The 26425-nt window shown below is 41.3% G+C and overlaps 1 protein-coding gene, 1 non-coding gene and 1 pseudogene across 2 annotated transcripts; 1 reads left to right on the forward strand and 2 right to left on the reverse strand.

Moving 5' to 3' along the window:
- Window positions 1-1204: 1204 nt before the first annotated feature.
- LOC114008255 (U6 spliceosomal RNA) lies at window positions 1205-1311 on the reverse strand. Its single transcript, XR_003549798.1, has one exon. It is a non-coding gene; the product is annotated as a U6 spliceosomal RNA (small nuclear RNA).
- Window positions 1312-1348: 37 nt separating this feature from the next.
- Window positions 1349-1616, reverse strand: LOC106735138 (40S ribosomal protein S29 pseudogene; annotated as a pseudogene).
- A 10542-nt stretch (window positions 1617-12158) lies between these two features.
- Window positions 12159-15484, forward strand: ATP5MC3 (ATP synthase membrane subunit c locus 3). The gene is made up of 5 exons (XM_006151110.3): window positions 12159-12269; window positions 12457-12568; window positions 13581-13658; window positions 14151-14344; window positions 15016-15484. The coding sequence occupies exons 2-5, from the start codon at window positions 12530-12532 to the stop codon at window positions 15128-15130; spliced, it is 426 nt and encodes a 141-aa protein (XP_006151172.1). The 5' UTR covers window positions 12159-12269; window positions 12457-12529; the 3' UTR covers window positions 15131-15484.
- The last annotated feature ends 10941 nt before the right edge of the window (window positions 15485-26425 follow it).

The raw sequence follows: 26425 nt of genomic DNA on the forward strand, positions 1-26425 counted from the left end.
TTTGAGGGTCTGGATGGTGGCACAGAGGCAAAATATGATGCTCTGTGAGGCAGACCCACATGAGAAGGTTCTGGGTTCACTTCCAAAGACCTTTCTGAGTATGCCAAGCATATTAATATGCGTGGTCTGGGGCTGGTTGCTGATGGGATCAGATTACAGTGTCAAGATTCTGCGGGGTTCTTTCTCACTCACTTGGAAGAAATGACCTTCGGGGGGGGAAAAAAAAAAGAGGTGACATTTGAGCAAGCATCTGAATGAAGTGAAGGTGTGAGCCAAGTGGATATCCAGGGAGAAGTATTACAAGCTGAAGAAACAAAAAAGTACGGTTTGCTGAGGTAGAAGCCAGTGTACATGAAGTAGAGTGAACAAGGGTCTGTCTTTTAAAAATTCTTTATTATCTGGGGCTCAGCAGGTGGCGTGATGGTTAAGGCTCTGGACACTCCCACATGGCTAACCACAGTTCAAGTCCTGGACCTGGTGGCTTGCTTTAGCACTTTCTTTTTTTCTCTGTCTCTCTCTGATCAAATTAAAATAAATGAATGGATAAAGTTAAATAAATAATTCTTTAAGATTATTTATTATCCTTTATTATTATTAATGCTAATAATTATTATTTATCATTATAGGAGTTCTTTGTATATATACTCTGTGCAGTTATGCTACCAATTTTAGACAGTTGGACTTACGTACGTCATTTATTTTCAGTCTTTAAGGGTTCTTAAAATTACTTCTGTAAATAATTTGTATTGTTCCGAATTCAAATTTACAAAGCAAAGTATGTTGAAAGAAGTCTAGCTTCGTTCTCGTCCCCTCTAACCTATCCTCCCCTCACAAGTATATGAATTTTCTGGTTTTCTGTCTGTTTCTTTTCTTTTTAAAGGTTTTTGCCATAGGGCACATGGGCTTGCCAGAGTGAGATGGAAAGAGGGAAAGTAATAAACCACCTCCCAGGGGATGGCCATGCCACAATCCCTTCTCCTCTTGGGATTTTAGGCATGCATGCACACACACCCAGTGTGAGTCCCAAGACACCAGGTCCCAGAACTCCAGACCACAGTCGGACATGTGGGAGTCCAGACCCTTAACCATGCCACCACCTGCTGGGCCTGAACCTTCTGTTCTTAAAATATAGGAAATACATTCACAGTTCTCTCCACACTTTAGATACTCTTTCTGTACTTTTAAGATAAATGGTAGCTATTATAAAAATACAGAATACTTGATGAATTTGTGTGTCATCCTTGCACAGGGACCATGGTGGTCTTCTCTGTATCATTATAATTTTGGAATCTGTGCAGCTGAAGCAAGTACTAATTTTTTTTGATGCTTATAAAATTGAAGGGTTTTATTTTATCTTATATACAAATAGCCAGCATGATTTCTTTCACTGGGTTTATATCTTGGACAATCCATTCATGGAAGATCATTTAGTCCAACTTGAAGAAGCCTGTGTCCTTCGCGTACTGACGGAAACACTGATGGCACTTGTCCAGGCCGTATTTCTGGATCAGACTGTGCCAGTTCGAGCACATGCGGCAAGAGCGAGAGCCCTGGCCGAATTTTCGCGGGAGGCTCCAGTAGAGCTGTTGATGACCCATCCTGCTTTCAGTGGGGCAACGAAGCTAAAGGCCTAAAATACTAAGATTTTATGTTGATAAGAATTCAGAACTGGACGTGGCCCAGAGATAGCTTCAGTAGGCGCTAATGTGGAAAACTTACATGCATATTCTCAGGAGATACCATGAGGATATCAAGTGTCTGCAGAAAGAGTAAGTTATCCAAAAATAGACTAAAGGCATTGAAAAAAAAAATGAAAGAGTAACCACAGACACTGCCTACCTCACAATCTAGCATAGAGCTCACCTCTGCTTCAACTTACATGTCCCATTTCTGCCAATATTCTATGATATCATGGGATGGATCATTAAAGAGCTTTAATAATTTTTTCAATGAATTCTTTAGGCACATCATGAGACTATAAACACAAAATCCTTCTTAGGCACACAACAATGTTCAAATATTTTAAATAAATTGATACCATAAATTTTATAATGTTTCTTGGGTTATGTTTGAATTTTGCGATGCTACAAAGAAGATGAGGGCCAGCCTTGTAGCGCATTGGTTAGTACTGTGGAGAGGGAGCTGGATCACAGGTGGCTGACTGAGGTTCAAATTTCCTGTGGAGGCTTGAAAGGGGGATTGCAACGTGACCAGGCCCCATGGGGGAGGGGGGCAGTACTCTCTGTCTCTCTGTCTCTCTCTCATCCACACATGCCCTCTGGCTTAAAAAGAAGGAAGGAGGGAAAAAGAAGAAAATTTTAGAAGTGACTTTAATTTGTTTCAACAAATTCAATTCTTTAAGCTTTTTTTAAGTTTATTTTTATTTGTGAGAGAGAATGCATGTACACCTGAGAGAGAGAGTTACTCTTGAGAGTCTCATTGCATCACAGTGCCCTTCTTAGCCTCCAGTTCATCAGAGTCTGGGGCAAGCACACAGGCATCCCATGTGCTTTCAGGTCAACTCAGGATCTGAACCCACAGTGAGCCAGGTGGCTTCCAGCACTGCAGTACAGTACACTACCACCTGTCTCACAGAGACTAGGCCCAGACTCAAATCTTAGGTAAATGAGAAGAATAAAATTATTATAAATCCCTTTGTACATAACTATTTATTTGTTACTTAATTTATCTATTTTCTGAGAGAGATTTTTGCTATAAGGCACGTGCACTTGCCAGACAGAGACAGAAAGCGAGAAATCACCTCCCAGAGGAGATGGCCATGGCGCAATCCCTTCTCCTCCATTCTCCTCTGGGGATCTTGGGCACACACACATAGATGTACTTGGCATAAGTTTTAAGTCACAGGTCCAAAATTCAAACCACGGTTGACTACGTGGGAGTCCAGTTACATAACCATTAAGTCATCTGCTGGTCTCACTATTTATTTATTACTGAGCAAACATTTATTGAGTGACTACTGTGTTTAACACTCTATATTAAGTGCTATTAAAGACATAAATATGAATTAGACATAATCCCTGCCCTTGAGAATCTTACCATTTGTGCTAAGTATTGATTTCTGAGCTATAAATCCACTCTTCTCTGCCTTGCTTTATTATTCCAAGTTGGACCCTGTACACATTTCTGCTTTTTTGATCTTGTTTTTCAAGGACATTGACTTTTTTTTCCTCTTTAATTGTCAGATGGCATGTGTGCTCTACAGAGAGGGGGGAAGAGAGCAAAAGAGAGAAGGCATTCCCTCCCCACCATGGGATGTGATTATGCTTCAATTCTCCTTCCTCTATTTTTCTCTCCTCCCAGGATCCCAGGAACACATGCACACGTGCCTGGTGTGTCCCTCAATTCCCCAGGGTGGGGACTGCAACTGCAGTAGGCCATGTGGGTTCCGGCCCTTTATGCACAGCACTCAACCACTGTGCTAGGGGGCCGTCACCCCCCTTTTTCTCTTTTTAGCTAGAGGGTGTACACATGCACATTCACAAAAGAGAAAGAGAGAGGAATCAACAGATGGCGTGATGGTTACATTGCTAGACTCCCACGTAATTGACCATGGTTTGAGTCCTGGACCCAGTGACTTGAAACATGCCAAGCATGTGTGCATGTGTGTGTGCCCAAAATCCCAAGAGGAGAATGGAGGAGAAGGGATTGCAGCATAGCCATCTTCTCTAGGGGGTGATTTCTCATTTTCTGTCTCGCTGGCAAGCACATGTGCCCTATAGCAAAAACCTCTACAAAATAAAAGGAGAGAGAGAGAGAAAGCACCCCCTCTCCCTTAAAAGAGCTTGATCCACCACTTCCCCCTCCACTCTCCCCCGTAATTTTCCATCCTGTCAGGATCCTGGTCAAGTGCACATCCAACAGGAAGCCAACAGAGCTGGCACTCATTCTGGTAGGCCATGCAGTCCGACTTCCACTGCAAGGTGGTTCACCACTGCAGTAGGAGGTGGTCCATATTTGCTTTGACAACTGGTGAAATATTAGAATTTGGCAATAGAGGGCGCTATAATGACATCATGAGGCCAGAGCAGAAGGAAAGGCCTTTCCTTTCTTCTGATATCCTGTATTTGTGTGGAGCCAGTGGGCTAGTTTGCAGGAGGCCTGGTAGTGTTCACCTTAACAGTCCTCATGGATCAGTTATGGTCCATGCTTCCAGCAAGGTTCTTCACCCAGGGAGTCTGCTCATTCCTGTGGCAACCTCAGCCTCTCCTCTCAATTCCTAAGATTCTTCCTTGCTGTTCACTCCCCCTCAGTCAGGGATAGATGCTGTACCTCCAGTTATACCATTGTATCCCTTGAGTCCATTCTGTTCCTTTCAGTAGTTAGATACCTTTCATCAGTTGACAATTCTTTACCTTGTTTATCCTGTTTGAATTATAAGTATTGTTTCTGTCTCCTGATTGATCCGGAGAGATATACCATAGAATAAGAAAGAAAAGACAGGTGTCAATTTATGTAAATTCTGTGGGAGAAAGACCACTTCAGCTCTAATCACAGCCCAAAGACCAAAGAATTTTAGAGATGTACATCTATAGAATTATATGTCAGTTATGGTTATGTTCAGTTGCATATAACAGGAACTGATTTCAGTGGCTTACCCAATTTTTTTTCAAGTAACATAAAATCCGTAAATAGGAAGTTAAAGGCACTGCAGCTACTATAAAAAGTTAAGAACTTAAGCTCCTTCTATTTTGCAGCTTTCCCATTTTTCATGTGTGACTTTTGTCTTCATGGTTGCAAAATTGCTGCTTCATCATTTCCAGGCATTGGGTCTATACTCCAGGCAGGAAAAAGACAGGGTGTGGAAAAAAAAAAAAGATATGATCCATCTGAATCTATCTCCTTTGTAAGCATTCTTAGGGGCACGGCCAAGAAACTTGAACTCACATAGCATTGGCCATTCTTAATTTTAAGAGAATCTGTGAAGTTCAGTGTTTTGTAAATGGGAACTCTATAAGTAAGAATAAAGTAGAGAACAGATGTTGAATAGGCAGTTAGCTATGTCTAGCACAAATTAATTGAAAAATTAGAAATTAGTAACTTACTTATTTCTTTGTTTGTTGTTGTTTTTTAGAGAGGTTTTCGCTATAAGGCGCGTGCGCTCACCAGACAGACAGAGAGAGACATAGAGACAGAAAGCGAGAAATCACCCCCCAGGGGAGATAGTCACGCTGCAATCCCTTCTCCTCCATTCTCCTCCCGGGATCTTGGGCATGCACACACACGCACCCGGCGTGAATTTTAAGCCACTAGGTCTGGGACGCGAACCGTGGTCGACTACGTGGGAGTCCAGTGACATAGCCATTACGCTAACTGCTGGTTCCCTAACTTACTTATTTCTGAGATGACCAACAATCAGCAGAGGCACTTGATTTCATTTCCTTATAATTATTCATTCTATTTTAATGTAAACATTTTTTATATATTAATTATTAACTATGACATAAATTCATTTTTTCCTCAATAACTAGCATACAACCAGGAAGAAAGACTAGAATAAAATTTATTTTATTAGTATATTGTTTTCCTGTAACTCTTTTATATAAATTTTGGTCTATACTCTCTGGACCTGTGACAAAATGTGGAGAAATACATTTACTTTTAATTCCTTACCAAAGGGTTCCATTTAATAATATCTATTCCAGGATACCAGATGTCATGAAAGTAGATAAATAATTTTTAAAGAAGTCAAAAAATGAAGTTTAAGGACAAAAATGTCTGCAGGAGAAAGTGATTTAGTAAGGCAGAGTTAGTAGATCTAAGTAAGTAGATCTTTTTGAGAGAAACCAAGAAATTTTTTCTATCCAAATTGTATCTCTCACATCCTAGTAGAAGTCTGTCTTTAATTAGGTACTTTCTTCTTTTTTAAAATTATTTTATTTATTTATTCTGATCAGGGCTGGGGGGGCCGGGGGGAGAGAGAAAGTGAGAGAGTAAGCCACAAGGTCTGGGACTTGAACCATGGCCAGACATGTGGGAGTCCAACGCCCTCAACCACCATGCCACCTGCCAGCACTGTTAGTGAGGTACTTTCTGACCAGGTCAATCTTTCTCAAGCTATTTCTCTTAGCACATCAAACAACATCCTGGAACGTGTATCAATTTGTTTTTTTGTTGTTTCTAATTTTTAAAATACTTCAGTCTCATTTTTCATATACCCCAATTAGATTATAAACTCTTACATTTTCCCTGTATCTATAGAATGTTCAAAGACAGCACAGTGTTTATCTGAGGGTCACCTCACTTGAATGATCCTATAAAATTAGTGCAGGTTTAGAGATTTTTTTTTACACAGAGTCTCATTATGTTGTGATCCTCCTTCCTCAGTATCCTGAGTAGCTGGAACTACAGGTGATTGCCATAATACTACCTTCAGGGTAGGTGAGGAATCCAATCTGGGCCTCCCATGTGAGCTTAGCCTGGCAGGTAGCAGCAGCAGTCATCACATCCTACCATGGCCAGGTCTAAAGATTTTTTTAAAAACAGATAAATTGATAAACAGATAAAGCCAATAAAAAAAAAAAACTTTCATAAGTAGCATAAAACATTATAACACAGCCCAGAATATTTTTAACGTACATTCCTAGTTTTCACTTCAAGAAATATCACACTAGCGTGAGAAGGCAAGTTGAAAATTTTGCAGGATATTCAAATTAAAACTTTAGAAACTAGGTAGCTTAAAACCTTTTTATGTGGCCAGGTTAGAGTTATCTTATAAAAGTTAACCATAACCCTCTTCCACACCAACACTTCAAGGAAAGGAGCAGTAATGGAGACATGTGTTTCTTCCTATCTGGTTTGCTGTGAGCTTCACTTGGAATTCTAAGATAAAGTTCCCCTTGTTAAGATGCTATTGGGGTGGGGCCAGCAAGTAGTGTGGTGATTAAGGGTGCTGGATTCCCACAAGGCTGACTGTGGTTCAAGTCCCAGACCTGGTGACTTGCTTTTTCACTTTCTTTCTCTTCTCTCTCTGTCTCTTCTCTCTGTCTTTCCCTTCTCTCTCTCTCTCTCTCTTTCTCTTCCTCTCTGGTCAAGTCAAAATAAATAAAGTTGAGTAAAATAATTTAAAAAAAAAGATACTATCTGAAGGCCAGCAGATGGTTTGATGGTTGGGATGCTGGAGTAGCACATAGCTGACTGCAGTTCAAGTCCCAGACTGGATAGTTTGCCTTATCGCTTTCTCTCTCTCTGTCTCTGTCTTTCTCTGGTGAGCACATATGCCCTATAGCAAATTTAAAAATAATAATTAATAAACTGAATTAAATAAATAATTCTTTAAAAATAAAACTACAACTGGGAAGGGTGGTGTGATACTTAAGGCATTTAGATTCCACATGGCTCAAGTCCTGGACACAGTGGCTTAAAAATCATGCTAGGCATGACTCCCCATTCTCATCCCTCTCTGTCTCTCTCTGGCCAACATCCGCACCTATAGTGAAACTAAAGAAAAAAAAAAAAAAAAACGACACTACCTCCACATGGATCTCAAGGAAGTAGTGAATATTTGTCAAAATTTCATGTTTTAGTTCTCTATTTGCTTCATAACAAATTACCCCAAAACGTAATCGCTTCAAACTATTCTCCCATTGCTCCTGACTCTGTGGATCAGGAATATGGGTAAAGCTCACTGAGGATGGCTCATTTCTGTTCCCTGTGGTGGTGGCTAAAAAGGCTTGAGTAGCGCTCATTAATCCAAGATGGACTGACATGTCGTGGTGCCTCTGTTCTCCTTCGTGTAGCCTTTTTCATATCCATGTTGTTTCTTATCATTCAGAAGCCGAACCCATCTTTCTTGACTTAATGGTTAGCTTCCATGACGGAGTGAATACAAGTTACAAAGACTAGGTCAGAAGTCATACAGCATCACATTGAATGCATCTTTTCAGTCAAAGCAAGTAACTGGCCAGCCCAGATTTAAGGAGAAAGGAAAAAGTCTTTACTACTTGATAAATAGAATGGCAAAGTCACATTGCAAAAGAATATGCAGGACAGGAAATACTGTTGCGGCTGTATTTGGAAATGATCTGTCCTATTTCTCTTTACTAGCTCAGTCTTTTCTTCCCCGTGGCATCATCATATCACCTAGGCTTATTAGACATTGCTCAGTTATAATGTCTCATAACTTACTGAGCTATTGGGAAAAGCATGATGCATTCTTGTATAGAAAAACACATCACAACTTTTCTGAACACCGAATACTATGAATGTCCCCACGGTCCAAGAAAAAATAGCAAGAACTACATATTCCTTAGGAAAGCCCCTATTCCTCTTTACAGATTCACTTTAGTCCTCTCAGAAGGTAGCTTTTTTCTTCAAACCTCCTCGGTGCAATATCCTCACTCTCTCAACATGAGTCAGTTTCACTCTAAGATCTACTCCCCTCCTATAATGCAAGTCTTAGGGTGCAAAACCAAACACAATCTTAGTTGCTCTCTGTAGAACGCCACATAGGCACATGGCTATTGTCAGGTCCCTTAAAACAGTCTAGACTGGACTTCTAGAACTGTAAGTTTCCCCTTGCCATAAGCAGTTAGTCATCTGCAACCTGGAAATGAACATGTTAGGAATTCTGGCTATTTTCTTACCTCCTCTTCAATAGTTACTGTGGCTGGTTAAGTGCTGAAGAGACACAAGTGTCACTTCAACTATTTTTACACACAAATATACTTAGAATTTTTCCCTAGATGATCCATGGTTGAAATATGGGGTCTTATTATTTATTCTACTTTAAACGACACAAGATATCACATATTGGGTGTCAGTCATGACACATTTTTGCATAAAAAACCATGACATGACTTTGCCGACAACTTAATATTTCTTTTTTTCTTTTTTTTGGAGAGGTTTTTGCTATAGGGCAGGTACACTCGCCAGAAAGACAGACAGAGACACAGAAAAAAAGCAAGAAATCCCCCCCCAGAGGGTATGGTCACATCACAATCCCTTCTCCTACATTCTCCTCTCAGGATCTTGGGCACACACCCACACGCGCCTGGCGTGAGTTTAAGCCACCGGTTCCGGGACTTGAACTGTGGTCGGCTACATGGGAGTCCAGCGACATAGCCATTACAACCACTGCTGGTCCCAGAGAACCTAATATTTCAAGTTAGAATGGAATACTTGAAAAAATATACTAATAATCTCTTGTTAGGGGCCAAATTATGCCAGGCACGTGAGTATGTGTGCCCAACGTCCAAAGAGAGGAAGGGATTGTGATGTGGCCATCCCCTTTTCGGGGGGTGATTCCTCACTATCCTTCTCTCTGTATCTCTCCTCTCTGACAAGCTCACATACCCTCTGACAAAACAAAACCAAAAAAACCTTAATAAAAATTAATAATCATCTTTCGTTGAACTGCGTATGAATTATCTCTGTTTTATGGTCTAAAAAAGTCAACCTAAAGTGATTAGCTTTCTTGTAACTTTGAACCATTTGCTTTCTAAGGTAGATCAGTGACAAATTCTTACCAGTTTTCAAGTTTCTATTGTGAGGGCTTCTCTCCAGGTGGCTGCTGGATAATGCTAAACTTCTGTGGTAACTAGAAAATAGTGAATCCTCTGGGCTTCTGTAGTCTCATTCTAGGACTCCAGGCACAGTGGGCTGGAATTCAGTCCCCAGTCATCTCTTTAGCTGGACATCCAAACATCTAATCTTTTAAGTTGACTTATATCATTTCCAGTTAACCATATGTTAGAACTACCATAATTCAGGGATCTAAAAAGATCAGAAGTTCTGTAAGAGCTGTTTTTTGGGTAATATTTTTGCATTCATCTGAAGAAAATGACTTTTCCAAAATTATCAAAAGCAATGTCAGTTATAAGATTTTGAAAATACTCAGGCCTTTTTTTTTTTTTTTTTTTTTTAGCTTGTGATAGGGCCTGTTACTTGGGTTTGGCAGGTGGTATGGTGGTTGGTGCCCTGGATTTCTACAAGAGCGACCATGGTTTGAATCCTGGACCTGGTGGCTAGCTTTCTCACTTTATCTCTCACTCTATCTCTCTCTCTGATCAAATTAAAAAATAATACAAATAAATATGGCGTTCTCAGCTAGGAAAAATGGGCAATTATGCCTCCCCCCCCCTGCCCCCAGGATTGCCATGCCATAATCCCCTCTCTTCCATTCTCCTTTCAGGATGTTGTGCACACACGCACACATCCAATGTGATTTTCAAGTCACCCATCTGGGACTCAAACCATATAGTCGACCATCATCCAGACACCCTAACCTCCATGCCGCTTGCCGGCCCCAGATGTTTTTTAGTCTCAATTGCAACATGAAATACACTACAATCCTTAGTGAATCCTTTGGTTACCTAGGGGCAACTTTATACCCTGAATCATAAAGCTCACTCCTCTGTCCCATTCTGTACTTATAGGCTGGGCCCTTCCTTCACTTGAAGGATTAATTATATTTCTGGAAATCTTTTTCCAGGTATCTTGAAAGATACATCTTCACTTTGCTGGGAACCCTAATTTCTTATTAAGTAGTTATTAAACCCCTCCACCCCACCACCAGTCCTATTTTACAAAGAAAGAAAATGACCAGGAGGAGTGCCCCTCTCCTGAAGAGAAGCAGCAACTGATATAAGGCCACATGTCACAGGTGTCAACGTAAAAAAGAAAAAACAAAAACAAAAACAAAAAAAGCCACTGGCCCAATTTGGAAGAGATAGGAAAAAAGTTGGTGCCAGAGTGGTATATTCAATATTTTCAAAAAAAAAAAGACTCAACCAGCGCAGGTAGATGAAAAGATGGAAGGGGGACCAGCAGTTAGTGTAATGGCTATGTCGCTGGACTCCCATGTAGTCGACCGCGGTTCACGTCCCGGACCCCGCGGCTTTAACTCATGCTGGGCGTGTATGCTTGCGTGCCCAAGATCCCGAGAGGAGGATGGAGGAGAAGGGATTGCAGCGTGGCTGGGTGATTTCTCGCTTTCTAGCTCTCTGTCACTCTCTGGCTTTCTGGCGAGCGCATGCGCCCTATAGCAAAAACCTCTCCAAAAAAAAGCGCCCCATGCCCCTTAAAGCAAAAACCCCCCCAAAAAAAAAAAAAAAAAGAAAAGAAAAGAAAAAGAAGAAAAGATGGAAGGGGGAGCCTAAGCCAAAAAGTGCCAACAGCCTCTGAAAGTTGAAAGACTAAGAACGAGGATTCTTCCAACAGCTTCTAAAAAGGGAGACTCTTGACACTTTGCTTTTAGTCCAGTGAAGCTTCATGGACCTGCAGAATTGTAAAATGATAAATCTGAGTGTTTCTTTTGCCATAGGTGTGCTCAGCAGAGACAATGAGAGGGAAAGTAAGAAACCATCCCCCAGAAGGGATGGCGAGTCCAATCCCTTTTCCTCCATTCTCCTTCTGTGATTTTGGGCACCCACGCACATACGCACATGTACGCACATGATTTTCAACCTACTGGATTTGGGACTCCCAACAGCCAGGGGCCACGTGAGAGTCCAGCTGCTTTAACTACCACACCACCTCTGGTCCCAAATTCCGCACCCCCCCCCCCGCCACGCGTCTTGTGTAGACTCCCCCCCCCCCTCTGGTCCCAAATTCCGCCCCCCCCCCGTTTTTTTTTAACAGGTTTTTGCCTTAGGGCCCGAGCACTCCCAGATAGAGAGACAGAGACAGGGAGAGACTGAGAAGGAGGATGGCCAAGCCACAATCCCTTTTCCTACCAGGATCTTGGACATGCGCGCACATCTGCCCCGCTGAGTGTCAAAACACCTAGTCTGGGACACAAACCACGTCCCCATGTGGGAGTCAAGGAACGTAACCTCTACACCATCTGCTGCCCCAAATCTCGGTTGCTTTAAGACACTAAATGTATGGTAACTATGTCATCAACAGAAACTAATACAAAATGCCATCTGGATCAAATATATATTTAAATGAACTAGGAGGAAGAAAGGAAGGGAGGAAGGCAAAGGCCAACTATCGTCTGGTCAGTTCAGATCAAAGGCAAAACGACCCGTTTGGTCCTCTCTGCCAAGGATATTCTTCAATTTCCGCTTTTGGTCTCCCCTTTACGCCCATCTCCCCGCCCGCCCACCGTCATGGCTTTGGTTGTACTTCAGGCTGGTTACCAATAAAGTTATTACAAAGTGACCTTGAGCGTCTTCCCTAGTGCACCCGATACCCCGCCTTCTCCATCCGGGTGCTGCGGCGCGGATAAGAGCCGGACCGCGCCTGCGCGCCCAGCCCCACTCCTTCGACCTCTGCCGCCGTAGCTGCCGCCGCCACCTCCCGAGAAGGTAAGCGGAGGGCGCGGGAGCCAGCCCGGCCGGGGCGGAGCAGAGCCCAAGAAAGGCCCATTCATTCTGCTAGGGCTTCGCTGGGCACAGGGCCTGACGTGGCGTTGTGCATGGGAGCCCGAGGGACCTGGGTGGGAAGGGCAGGCCCCTGGAGGGCACTTGACCTTAAGCCTCTTTGCCTTCGCAGAGAGGAAGCGGGAGAGGAGCCCACGACGCTTGTCATCCGAGTCCTCCAGCCGCGCCGCCCCGAAGTGTGTAAGATGTTCGCCTGCGCCAAGCTCGCCTGCTCCCCCGCTCTGGTGCGTAGCCCACGCTGGGCAAGGGGCTGAGGGCCCGGCCTCGGCCTCAAGCGTCCACGTTGTTGAATGGGGCAACCTGCTGGCGGGACACAGCGCTCCCTAGGGAGCTGTTCACCAGGCACCTTAACCAGATGCCCTTTTCTTCTTCCTAATCCTGCTGCAGCTCAGACCCTTCCTCCACTCAGCCAGGGCAGTGGAGAGCAGCCGAGGCCTAGCAGTCAGGCCCCACTCGGCGTAGGTCAAACCCTCCTTGCTGCTAATCCCAGGTCCGTCCCCTCCCCGACCTCCTCGGTCTCTCTGTTGAGTTGGGGTCCACCCCAAGGTTTGAGTACTGCAGTGGTGATAGGGGGCCGCTGAGGCCTAGTTCACTGCTGCAGCGCACTCCAGTGCCTCTCTGTAGGTCAAACTCGCTGCAGCAAAGGGAGGAGGGACTTTGCCTCACCATGTGTGGGCGGAGGAAGGTGGTGGGGGAGCCCAAAGTCCTGCCTCTGAGACATTATTTCCATAACCATTTTGGACGCTTTAGGTAAATTCTAAATCTGGAGAATTTGTCTTCAGAATTCAGGTCTTGATTCTGGAGGGATTTTCTGTGACCTTAGTGTAATGGACACTCAAGGGCAGAGAAGCTGGCCTGGAAAATGTCTTTATGGTTGGAGTATTTCCCAGTTACTCTTGAACTAATGTAGAATTGCTTTCACTTTTTTTAAATTTCATGATTAATGGGCCTGTAGGAATATTGGAAATGGTGGGTTCTCATATTTATTGCTGGACCCTTTCATATTTTAAATGACAAACTTTATAGTGACCCTCTTAATGTATCTATGGTCTGCTTCAACTTATCAAAGAATGTGGGATGTTTATTGCTGTTCTTCTGGTCTGAATTGTGGCACTACAGTAATTGAAATGTTAAAAACAATACTCTTTTTAACTAATTGTTCTTATAATTAACACATGGTACAAGAAAGGTCACTGTATTTTTACTTAATATTTTGATTTTTCTTTCAATTAATAGATCCGAGCTGGATCCAGAGTTGTGTACAGACCAATTTCTGCATCAGTGTTATCTCGACCTGAGGCAAGGACTGGAGAGGTAATAGTAATGATAGAAATTAGGTAACAGTATAAAGTAAATTTATGGTTTTGATTAGGATGAAATTTTTAAAAAAGAAAAGAAAAAATGGTTTGAGGGCATTCCTTTTCCATTCTTTTATCCAAAAAAGTATGTGTAGAGGATTAGACCAACTTCTGTGTCTAAAACTTACGAGTTGGCAATTAAATATTGTAGTCAGTTATTTATATTTATGTGTAGTTTTGAGTTGCCTGTCTGTAATGTTACAATAGCTAGTTATTTAAAAACCTGCTTCATTGATAAGTATATTCATGTATGCTCTTTCTTAATTTTCAACACTTCACTAGGTGTAGATATTGATATTCCTATATTCTACAAAATCTGAATTGTTCTAAGCTCTTTTTATGTTGTATCTTTTCATACTCTTCAATGAAATAGTAATTTGACAGTATATAGTAATTAAAACAGCTGTGTTTACTGATTTGAACTTTACTTCTATTTCTTGTTCTTTAGGGCTCTACGGTATTTAATGGGGCCCACAATGGTGCCTCTCAGCTAACCCAGAGGGGATTTCAGACCAGTGTAATCAGCAGAGACATTGATACTGCTGCCAAATTTATTGGTGCCGGTGCTGCAACAGTAGGAGTGGCTGGTTCTGGTGCTGGTATTGGAACAGTCTTTGGCAGCCTTATCATTGGTTATGCCAGGTAATCATTTCTATTCTCAAACGAGTTCATTTAAGAGCATGCTAGGAATAGTTGGAAACTTGGAAAAATAGTAAAACTATAATAGCACAATTTGTTAAGTACCTACTCTGTGTCTTGGATCATATTTTCAAGTGCTTTGTATGTATTCTCTCACTTAATCTTTGACAACCCTCGGAGATATACTCTGCTTTTGCTATGAAGAGCCAGAGACACAGGTTACACTATTTGTCCAGTCATAATTAGTGTCAGAAAATGAATCTTAACTCGGTCTGACTTCGGGGGCTTTATTCCTAATCCTTAAGCTATATCTGGAGTATAATTAACAGACCCCATTCTTTAAATACACCAGTTCCAGTTGATTATTTAAAACCTTATTTCTAAACTACTGGATCTTTAAAGGCACGGAACATTTCAGAGGAATTAGATTGTCAGAATCCCTTAGAATAAATGAAAACTAACCATGTATATTAACATGCAGACTTCACCCAACCTGTGTGCCATATTAGTGTTGCAGAAAAAAAGATGTCAAAGGTTAAAGAGATCTGCGCTAATACTGTTCCAGTTAACTTGTACAGAGATCCCACACTAGTGATCTTGATTCTTTAACATTTGCTAGACATGTTAAAACTGATACTTCAAAGTAACAGTCATGTGTATTATGTCTCTTTTAGAAACCCATCGCTGAAGCAGCAACTGTTCTCCTATGCTATCCTGGGATTTGCCTTGTCTGAAGCTATGGGTCTCTTTTGTTTAATGGTTGCTTTCTTGATTTTGTTTGCCATGTAACAGAAATTACTGCTTGAAATATTGGCATACATATTAATTAAGGATGTAATTCTGTGTATTTTACTGTGGCCCCAAAAACTAGTGTTGGTGTCATGGAAATGTACGTTATTTCCAAAGTCATTTCATTAAAGTTAAAAACTTTAATTTTTGCTGTGATCTGTACTTATCTAAATTTAGATTGTCACAAAGAAGAAAGAGCATGCATTCAAGCGGATGCTGTTCAGTTCAGAAGAAGCTACAGTAATTGCCCTGCTGATGAAAACAATCCTACTGTAATTTTTATGGGAATTTTATATAGTGTTCTTCACATTGTAATTTGGAGGGCTTTTGTTTATTCATAAAAGGAGAAAAATGTGAGTGCTTCGAGTGTCTATGAAATATGATAGTTAATTGCTCAGGATGGTTTTTTTTTGTTTTTAAGGGCTAATATGAATTAGAACACATGGAAGCAGAATCACTTTCCAAGATGGACTTGGCTGGTCTTGCACAGCTGGACCTAAAAATAAATCATGCCAGCTTTTTAGGAATTGAAGCTTTAAACTGAAGGGAAATGTGATCTTTTGCTTTTCAGTAAGTCTCATATTCAGCCCTGTGTCTATCTAGAGTTCTAAGAAAGAATACTCAGTCTAACTAGCAGTTAGATAAATAAGAATCTAGCAGCTAGATTCTTATTAAAAACCAAGTATCAAAAAGTAAACTGAGAGCCAGCCAGTGGCATTGTGGTTAAGGCAGTCAGATCTCATGATTTGAGTCCTGGACACTGGCAGCTTAAAAACACTAGGCACGTGTGCATGCATGCCCAAAGTCCCAAGGAGACGAGGAGGGGATTATGGAGTGGCCATCTCCTCCAGTGGGTGCTTTTCTCTCTCTCTCCTTTGTCTGTAGTGAGCAGACATGTCCTATAGCTAAGTAAGTAAATATAAATAAAATAAATTGGCTGCATTTTTAAAGCCAAAAGTTTCTAAAGCAGTGTTTATCACTGCTGCTTATGTGTGTACATTGGGAGTCGTGGGAATGATTTGTTTCAATGGAAAGTTGGTTCTTAGTCAAGCATCCTTTTAGAAGGGAGAAAGTGGTAACTACTATACAAACACTGAGTTTACCCTTAACAAATAAATGTTGCCATTATGTTACCTATCATCTAAGTTTCAGGGTTTATACCCTTTGTCTAATTTGATTTCAACTGAGAAAGAGTATGTACCAGGGTTTAAGTGTTACAAACAGGACTTCATCAGAATCACTTCCAATGCTTATTTAAAATACAAATATCTAAGCTTTAGACTTACTGAATTAGAATCCTTGGCCTTGAGATTTAGGGATCTGCATTTTAAAAAAGGCTTCCAAGAGCCAGCAGGTGGCATGGTAGTTAAGGTGACTGAATTCCTACATGGCCAACTGCAGTTCAAATCCTGGGCCCAAAATTTCAAGGGATTGTGGCATGGCCGTCCCCCTGGGGGGTGATTTCTTACTTTCTCTTGTCTCCTCTCCAGGGAGTATATACATCTGATGGCAAAAACCTTAAAAAGGCTTCCTAGATGATTTCTGTGATAGCGTTTGAGGACCACTAACTTATATTTGTTACCCTCTATAAAATAAAACAGGACAAAAAAAAAAAGCTTAAACTAGAACCACTACCACTTTTTAGTTGATGAATCATCTAAGTCTAAATTATATATGAAATTTCTGGATCCTAAAATGTTTTCTGGACCAGCACTACCTAGTATTCAAACTGAGTGATAAAAATAAAAAGTACGGTTACTGTATGACCAAACAATTGCATGCCTGGATATACATCCAAAATAATTGAAAATAAATATGCAAAAAAACCTACAGGGTTCATAGCACTATTTGTAAAAGCCAAAAATTGGAAACAGTGATGAATGGCAGGACTAGCAGAAGGCATTAACAGTTACATTGCTGGACTCCCACATGGTAAACTGCTTGAGTGCTGGACCTGGAGGCTTGAAACACGCTGGGCATGTGTGTGTGTGTGTGTGCGCACAAAATCCTGAGTAGAGTGGAGGGGGAATTACAGTTTGGTATACCCCCTAGGGGGTTATTTCTCATTTTCTGTCTCCATCTCTTTCTGGTGAGCACACGTGCCCTATAACAAAAATTACTTAAAAAAAAAAAAATGTGGCATATCCATATAGTGGGATATTACTCAGCATGAGGAGTGTCAGGTACTTACACATGCTAAACCTGAGTAAACCTTGAAAAAATGCCAAGTAACCTAGACACAAAAGGCCGCATATTGTACGATTCCATTTATATGGAATCCCTAAAATATGCATATTCTTAAAGACAAAGCCAGTGAATAGTTACTGGGGAGAATGGGGAGTAGGTGCTTAAATCAGTGGGTTTCCTTCTGGGGTGGTGAAAATATTTTGGGATTAGGTAGTGATGAAGGTTGTACAACACTAAATGTCCTGTTAGTGAATTGTACACTATAAAATCGTACATGTATTTTACTATTAAAATACATAACGCCAAATATGTAGCATAAAATCATAACTTTTTTTTAAAATCATAGAGAAATACTTAAGATTAACTAGTCCTCTGTTCCAACTTCATTTTAAACAAAATTAGTCTTGGTGAAGACCTATATTCTTGGTACTGAGTTAGTGATTGGAAAGGCTTAAAACATTGATTCTGGAACAAGTTTGTGGCAAGCAGTGTTCCAGCTGCGGGAATCCCTTGAGAATAAAAAGGAAATACTTGTGGCTGCCCTAGTCTTCAGGTTACTGAACAACAAAATCTGTAGAAAATAGTATAACTCAGAAGTACAGACAGTCTTTGACTTAAAATGGTTTGACATACTTTACATTACCATTGGATGAAAGATAAGCCTTCAGCAGAAACTACCTCAAACTGTTTTTTTTTCCCTTTAGGCATAATGTAGTGTGATACCCTTGTGGTATAGCAAGGAGCTATAGTTCCCAGTTAGCACATTTAACATAGGCTAGGCTAAGCTATGATACTGGGTCAATTTACCATATTTTCAACTTAGGAAGGGTTTATCAGGACATAACCCCCTTGTAAAGTCAAGATGCAAATGTATAGCTATAGCCTATCTTACCTATACAGCAAATAACATTTCTCTAGCATACCTTCCTTTTTTTTTTTTTTCTTTTTTTGGAGAGATTTTTGCTATGGGTGCGTGCGCTTGCCAGACAGACAGAAAGCAAGAAATCACCCCCCAGGGGGGATGGCCACACCGCAATCCCTTCTCCATTTTCCTCTCAGGATCTTGGGCACTCACGCACACGTGCCCAGCGTGAATTTAAGCCATCAGGTCCGGGACACGAACCATAGTCGACTACGTGGGAGTCCAGCAACATAGCCATTATGCTAACTGCTGGTCCCAATTTTTTTTTTTTTTTTAAATTTCTAGTAACAAAGTTTACGATGTTGAAAGTATGTCACTGGGGGTCCAACAGGTGGCGTAGAGGCTGGGGCACTGGGTCCCCACATGGCTAGCTGCAGTTTGAGTACTGGACCTGGCAGCATGGAGGGGTTATATCAGGGACTAGGGGAGGGGATGTGTGCATGCATGTCCAGAGTCCTAAGAGGAGAAAGATGGAGAGGGGATTATGGCATTGCTGGCCTTCCTGCAGGGGGCGGTCTGGGGAGAGTGATTTCCCACTTTGTTCTTTTTTTTTGAGGTCTTTGCTATAGGGAGTGTGCACTCTCCAGAAAGAGAGACAAAGAGAAAAAAAGCAAGAAATCACCCCCTGGGGAGATAGCTATGGCACAATCCCTTCTCCATTCTCCTCTTGGGATCTTGGGGACACACGCACACGCGCCCGGCATGAGTTTAAGCTGCCGGGTCTGGGAGGCAAACCGCGGTCGACTACATGGGGGTCTAGTGACATAGCCATTACGCTAACAGCTGGTCCCATTATGTACCATTTTTATAGGAAGTACTACCTCCATTCATTTGAGCCTTGCAAACAAACATTAATGGTAAATACTTTATACTAACTTTATTTTCTGAACAAAGGCTGATACAGATGTTACTTTCACACCAAACAAGAATCCCATGTTGATAACAGCTGTCCTATTTAAAAATTCCAACCAGCAAGAATACCCTAGAGCTGTAGAGTGCCAATTCAACTGTAATTTTTATAAAGGCATTTAGGAGTTTCAGCCATGCTTTTTATTTGGTAACGTGTTTCCTTTTATTCCTAAGGCAGAAAATTTTTTTTATTAAATAAATTTATAATTTTTTTATGTTTAGCTTTTCCCTGAAAGACAGAGACAGGCACCCCCAACAAGGTCTTTATGATGCAATCCACCCCAGTTTCAGCTGGCCCAGATCATAGATATGTGTACAGGTACACTGGAATGCACAGGGAAGACCCAGGACAAGAACTCAAGACCTACCTATGTGGGCCCAGCTATGCCACCACTGCATTACCACTGAGACCCTAGAAATGTGATTTGTTTGTTTGTTTGTTTTTAAGTTTTGCTATAGGGTGCATGCATTTGCCAGAGAGGGATACACACACACATAGAGAAGAAAAGTGAGAAATCACCCCCCCGGGGGGGGGGGTTATAGCCACATTGCAGTTCCTTCTCTTTCATTTTCCTCTTGAGATTTTGAGCACACACACACCTGGCATGATTTTCAAGCTGCTGGATCTGGGAGTTGAACTGCATAGTCAGCCATGGGGAAATCCAGCTGGTTTAACCTCCATGCAATTCTGAAAGAGTAGCAATAAATGCTAAGATGTTCAGGGGAATAGAAATAAATGTCCCAGTTAAGTAATCACATGAAAAAGTACTGTTTATTGGATCGTCAGAAAAGTCATGATGTATTTTTTTCATGTTTTTCTATGCAAAAATGTATCATAACTTTTCTGGTGACCTAATACAGCTTAAGGAAAACCTTAAAAGAACTGGTATAAGGAGCATAAGCCAGAAAAGTGAAGGTTTCTTGGCTAGTAAACAGCATGAGGAAAGGTTTATCAGCAAAACATTGGTAAGGGAGAAATAAGGAGTTTCTTGGGCATGGGGAAGAAGTAAGAGGAGTCTTCCAAAAGGTCATGGAAGATGTATATTATGGAAAACCATAGATTTCAAATTTTTGTCCAGCAAAATAAATTTATTTTAATTCCATCTTTCTGTAAACTTGAAGTCCTCTCAGTGTGAAACAAGGTTGCAAACAGGGGCGAGATTATATAGACACAGGTGTAAGAGTATAGGGTTTTTTTCATGTGACCACAGAAACCATGGAAAGGTTAGAATTGTAGGGCCAGCCTGTGATTGGGGTGGGTGGAACCCATGTGGCCAACTGTGAGGTTAGAGTCCTTGACCCAGTGGCTAAAAAACATACCAGGCACATGTGCATGCATGCCCAAAATCCCAAGAGGAGAATGGAGAAGGGACTGTAGTATAGCTCTCTCTGGGGGATGCTTTCTCACCCTCTTTCTGTCTCTACAGCAAGCACACATGCCCTCCGGCAAATTAACTTTTAAAGAAAAAGAAAAATAACAAAACAAAAGCAAGGTGCAAAGAAAAATGGGCTCAGAGGTTAAACTTAATTCTCAAAATCACATGGTCATGAAGTGGCAAAATCAGGATCCAAATTCAGATCTTCCTTGAGTGTGAAGTACATGCTTTAATATTTTAGTGTGACTGAGATGATAAGAAAGAAGATGACTTGAGTGAGATGATTAATTTTCTTTATAATGTTAAATATAAGAGGTATAATCTTACAGAACGTGCACTTAAAAAAGGAAAGATAGGTGTGGTACAGTGTTGGTGTGAATAAGTGCAGAGTAGAAGTAAAGACTCAGCTCCAGGTCAATAACATGATTTGTTGTGGTCTTCATTAATTTAGTTTTATGACTCCCCAGGAGTGTTTGGGAAGCTTGTTAGCATGAACTGGAATAAAGAACAATGCGTGTTGTCAGGGCTGGGTACAGGCAAGAAGAGATATTAAAAGGTGAGGGGGCAGAGAGCAAGCACATTGTTTAAGAGGATGACCTATGATCTTGAAACAGGTGGGGAATAAGTGAAAATACAATAAGGAGGATAAGTTGGAATAAAAGAGGGGTCAGAGACCCATAAGTCTCAGTAAGTTTTAAGAGTCAAAAAATAGACAAGAAATTGAAAATATCAGAGTTTGGCCAGTCCCAGTGGTACTTCAGTAAAACAGCCCTTATGTTGCAGCCACATGAGAAGGTCCCAGGTTTGCAGCCTGAAGTCACCCTGTGCACACCAAGAATCTGTGCATGCAAAGCTCTTGGCTAGTTGAGGCTAGAGGTGGGTTGCTCCATAAAGACTGTTTGGGGGATGCTTGTTCCTTTCCCTTTCTGCCTCTGCTTAAGAAATAAAGAAATTTCTTTCATAAATTAAAAAAATTAGAATTCAAGATCTTAAAGTAATGTAGGTTCAAGGACTGATCAAAATTTATGGCTGGCTCTGAGCGTAGCAGCAGCAGATGAGCCAAATCTCAAAGGGTGATGGGGGGTTCAAATCTCTGTTGCATTCAGCCAGAAACACACCAGACAGTGTGTGCAAGTACCCAAACTCTGATGGGCAGGATGATGGAGGAAGGAGATCATAGCATGACCAGACCTTGTGAAGGATGCTCATCTCTTTCTCACAGGTGCATGCACATGCTCTTATGAATAAAGAAAACAATTTTTTAAAAGTTAGGTTTCCAGTTGCTGAGTGGCTAAAACTGAGTAAAAATAAATGTCATTGTGGTTAAGTATTAAAGGATTGCAGAGAAATGAGAAATAACATTTGAGAATCAAACTATACTTACGCTTCTGCTGTAAGTTTTAAGTTCTTTTAGGTAAGTTTAGCCAATGTGGTTGGCTTTGAGTGTTAAATATTTGGGAGAAGAAAAGTTTGTATTGTTATGGTACTACCCTCAAAGCCTGTTAAAAAACATTATGTGATTTCTACATATAAAATTACAAGAAGTTACAAATGTGTCGTTGGATTCTTTACATGCGGAGCATACATCAACTCAGTGATTCCATGGTATTACTCTGTTGATATTATAAACTTAATACCCAGTCATTTACTTGCCCAATTTTTTACATTACCAAGGAAAAAAAATTTTTGGCCCAGATCTAGTACTATCCTTTTCTGCCTCAAAAAACATGGCAGTTGGAGTCTGTCTCTGCCAAGAGTAACAGTATGCCTTGTATTACTTTGATGTAGAGATAATTTTTTTGAGGGGAGGGTGAGGTTTTTGTTATAGGGCTTATGCCCTTGCCAGAAAGACAGAACAGAAAGTAAGAAATCAAAAATGTAAAAAAATTAAAAAAAAAAAAATAGCGAGAAATTATCCCCCAGGGAGATGGCCACACCACAATCCTTTCTCCTCCATTCTCCTCTTAGGATCTTGGGCACTCACACACACGCACCTGGCGTGAGTTTAAGCCACTGGTCTGGGACTTGAATTGCGGTCAACTACATGGGAGTCCAGCGACATAGCCATTACACCAATTGCTGGTTCTGATGAAGAGATAATAAATAGTAACCAAAATATATCCTATGAAATTTTTTTTTTTTTTTTTTTTTTTTTGTCAGAGGACACACATGCTCTCTGGAGAGAAAGAGAGGGAGTTGTTCTCCACAACAATGTCCAACCCAATGCTTCAAAAGTTGAATGAAATGGATTACGAGCTTTTACCTCATTCTTAATATTCACCTGACCTCTTGACAACTGACTACCATTTTTTAAAAATAATTATTTATTTTATTTATTATTTCCTTTTCTAATTTGACCAGAGAGAGAGAGAGAGAGAAGGAAAGTGAGAAAGCAAGTCACCAGGTCTGGGACTCAAAACATTATTGGCCATGTGGGATTCCACCACCTTAGCAACCATGCCACCTGCTGGCCCTTTCTAACATCTTGACACCTTTTTGCAGGAAAAATGCTTCCACAACTGGCAGGATACAGAAGATGCTTTCCAAGAGTCTGTCAAATCCTAAACCACAGATTTTTATGCTATAGGAATAAACAAACTTAATTCTTGTTGGCAAAAATGTATTGATTATACTGTTCTCATTTTAATTAATGAAGATGTATTTGAGCCTAGTTATAACAATTTAAAATTCATGGTCTGAAACTACAATTGTTTGTGTGCCAAACTAATAGCCCTAGCATGCCATGACTCAGTTTCCTTTTAGAAAGTTGTCAGTTCACTGATTGGGGAGATCTCCACCCCCACCTCAGACCTTATTACAATGAAACACTAACTCAGTGTTTCTCAAGGCATGATCTGAGATTTCTGTGGAATTCAAGACCCTTTCAGAGCTCATTAGGTCCACCCTTTCTACTTACACTTTCCTGTGAGGCTAGATTTTGATAATACATAGTCAATACACATAGCCATGGGTTCTGCACCCACAAATTCAGCCACAGATGGAAAATATTTGGAAAACATAAGTGGTAAAACTAAAAATACAAATAAAAACAATATAACAACTATATATCTCAATTGATAGGTTCTTGGAAAGAAATTTAAAACACCAATTTGTGAGGATAAACTCCATCTGTAAGGGCAAACACAGATCAAACAGCTTTGAATTTTGGTAAAATTTCTAAGTACACAGCTTTCTAATCAACCTGGCATTGCTACATAATTTCTTCTTGTCTGTGTCCAAGATCTTACCTTCCCGGTTTCTGGGTTTCCGCAGCTTCTTTTTCTTGAAGTAAATATCAGTTTGGGGATTTTTAATTTTCATGGAAGTGGTGATAACATTTTTTTAAGGGAGATTTTTGCTATAGGACTGTGCACTCACCCTAGAGACAGAGACAGAAAGCGGAAAATTGCCCCCCCAGGGGGATGGCCATGCTGTAAGTCCTTCTCTTCCAGTCTCCTCTGGAATTCTGGACATGCATGTACATACATCTGGCATGAGTTCCAAGCCACAGGTCTGGGACTCGAACCGCAGTCGACGGAGCCCAGCGACACAACCACTATGCGATTTGCTGGTCTCAAACTTCTGGTGTGCTATAGGGTGCGTGCACTCGCCAGACAAACAGCGACAGAGAGACAAAGCGAGAAATCACCCTCCAGGGGGGATGGCCACGCCGCAATCCCTTCTCCTCCATTCTCCTCTCAGGAGCTTGAGCACGCACGCACACGCACCCGGCATTAGTTTAAGCCACCGGGTCCGGGACGCGAACCGCGGTCTACTACATGGGAGTCCAGCGACATAGCCATTACACTAACTGCTGGTCCCTCTGGTGTGTTCTGCACAGTGTAACTCGATTGAGGATCAGAGGTCCAGTCACAAGTAGCTAGCCACTGCTCAGTTGCTTTAGGAGGCATCCACTGAGGATGATCAGAATGGTCCCAGGAGTGATGAAGGCTCGCAGATTTCCCACAGGCTGACTGAAGTTTTTTTTCCCCATAATTCAAAGAGCTTTTGAGGCACAGCTTCAGTAGGATAATACCTAAGCACTATGCAAAATTCAGCCAGCAGGGTACCACTATTATTGTCACCAACAACTGGTTTTGTAACAGTGGCAAGAGCCTTTTTTTCTTTTCAATCCTGGATTTAGTGGCCAGGTATTTACTCTTGATTGTATATCACAACTTGGGAGTACTTGCCGAGGCCTCAGACTTGGACGGGTTTCAGCTGCAATGGAGCTTCCCCTTCTTGGGCTTTTTTTAGCCTTTTTAATCTTGCCACTGGTATCAGCCTTCTTGGCTTCAGGTTTCTTCTAAGTATCTGACTTTTCAACTTTTTCACTCTCCATCTTGTATAATGGGAAGAGCAGTATAACAACAATTGGCATAGCATTTACATTGTGTTAGATTGTGCAAGTACTCAAGATATTATTTAAAGCATATGGGAGGGTATGTATAGATTATATACAAATATTACATCATTTTCATATGGTCTTGAGCATCCTCAAATTTTGGTATCCATGAGTGGGTCCTGGAACCATTTCCCTGGGGATACCTAGGGATGACTATACTTCAAAACATCATATAACAACAGGCTGATCATATGCAGAAGCAGATACAAGAATGCAACTGTCTTCTATTAAGCATTACATAGAAATTTACAAAAATGAGAACAATACCATTCTATATTTGTTTCAAAATAGGGGATTTTTTAGTAAGGTAATTCAGGTTAACATGTTGTTATGTGGTCCAGGATTCCAAAACCCCAAAGTTTGAGAACCATTGTTTTTCAGTGAGAAAATAGGTTCCAATATATGACATCTCACTTACAACTCTATAAAAATGCTAATTCTGAGAGCCATCTGGTGGCATGGTAGTTAAAGTGGCTAGATCTCACAAGACCAACCAGGCAGTTCGAGTCCTGTACCCAGCAGCTTGAAATTCATGCCAGGCACATGTGCATGTGTGCCCAAAAATCCTGAGAGGAGACTGGAAAAGTAAGGATTGCAGCATGGCCATCCCCCGAGGGGTGCTTTCTCATCTTCCCTCTCTACATCTCTATGCGGTGAGTGTACACGCCCTATCACACACACACACACACACACGCACACACACACCCTAATTAATTTTATTAACTGAGGGTAACCCTACTTCCCTAGGTCACATCCTTTTGGCAGTCAATCTGTTTATAATCTCTGCAGATTGGCCAAGGTTCCTGGCAAAAATTTGTACTTCTTTCTCCTGAATGACCTAAGTAATGCATTTTCTCTGAGCTGCTTAGGAAATTAGATCTTCTTTTCCAGAGAGTTTAAATATTAAAGAGAAGGATTGATCTAAAATCAATAGGGATTCATAAATCTAAAGGCTCTTGGTTGTTCCTCCTGTTAGTACAATTTTGTATCCTACAGCTGGTCTTGGCAGAGACTTCTGAGAGGACCCAATGCAGTGGCTGCTTTTCAGCAACAGCTGTTAGTACTTCCCAGTTATGGAGGTTCCAGAATCTCCTGAAGCTAGTTCATTTCCAGGGTTTGCTTCCTCAAATAGCTGTATAGGCTGCCTGAGTCTCGGCTTTGGACAATTCAGCATAGTTTCCTCAAGAGTTGTACCTAATGGACAGTTCATGGAATTTTACCACCTCTCTAGAGTTATCTATCTGTTATTCTGGGACCAGCAGTTGGCATAATGACTATGTGGCTGGATTCCCATGTAGTTGACTACGGTTCGAGTCTCGGACACGCTGGCTTAAACTCACTCTGGGTGCGTATGCATACATGCCCAAAATCTCAAGAGGAGAATGGAGAAAGGATTGCAGCGTGGCCATGCCCCCTGGGGGGTGATTTCTTGCTTTCTGTCTCTCTTTGTCTTTCTGGCAAGCGCATGCACCCTATACCAAAAACCTCTCAAAAAA

Source organism: Tupaia chinensis, unplaced genomic scaffold, assembly GCF_000334495.1.
Source record: "Tupaia chinensis unplaced genomic scaffold, TupChi_1.0 Scaffold000314_1, whole genome shotgun sequence".
Lineage (NCBI taxonomy): Eukaryota > Metazoa > Chordata > Mammalia > Scandentia > Tupaiidae > Tupaia > Tupaia belangeri.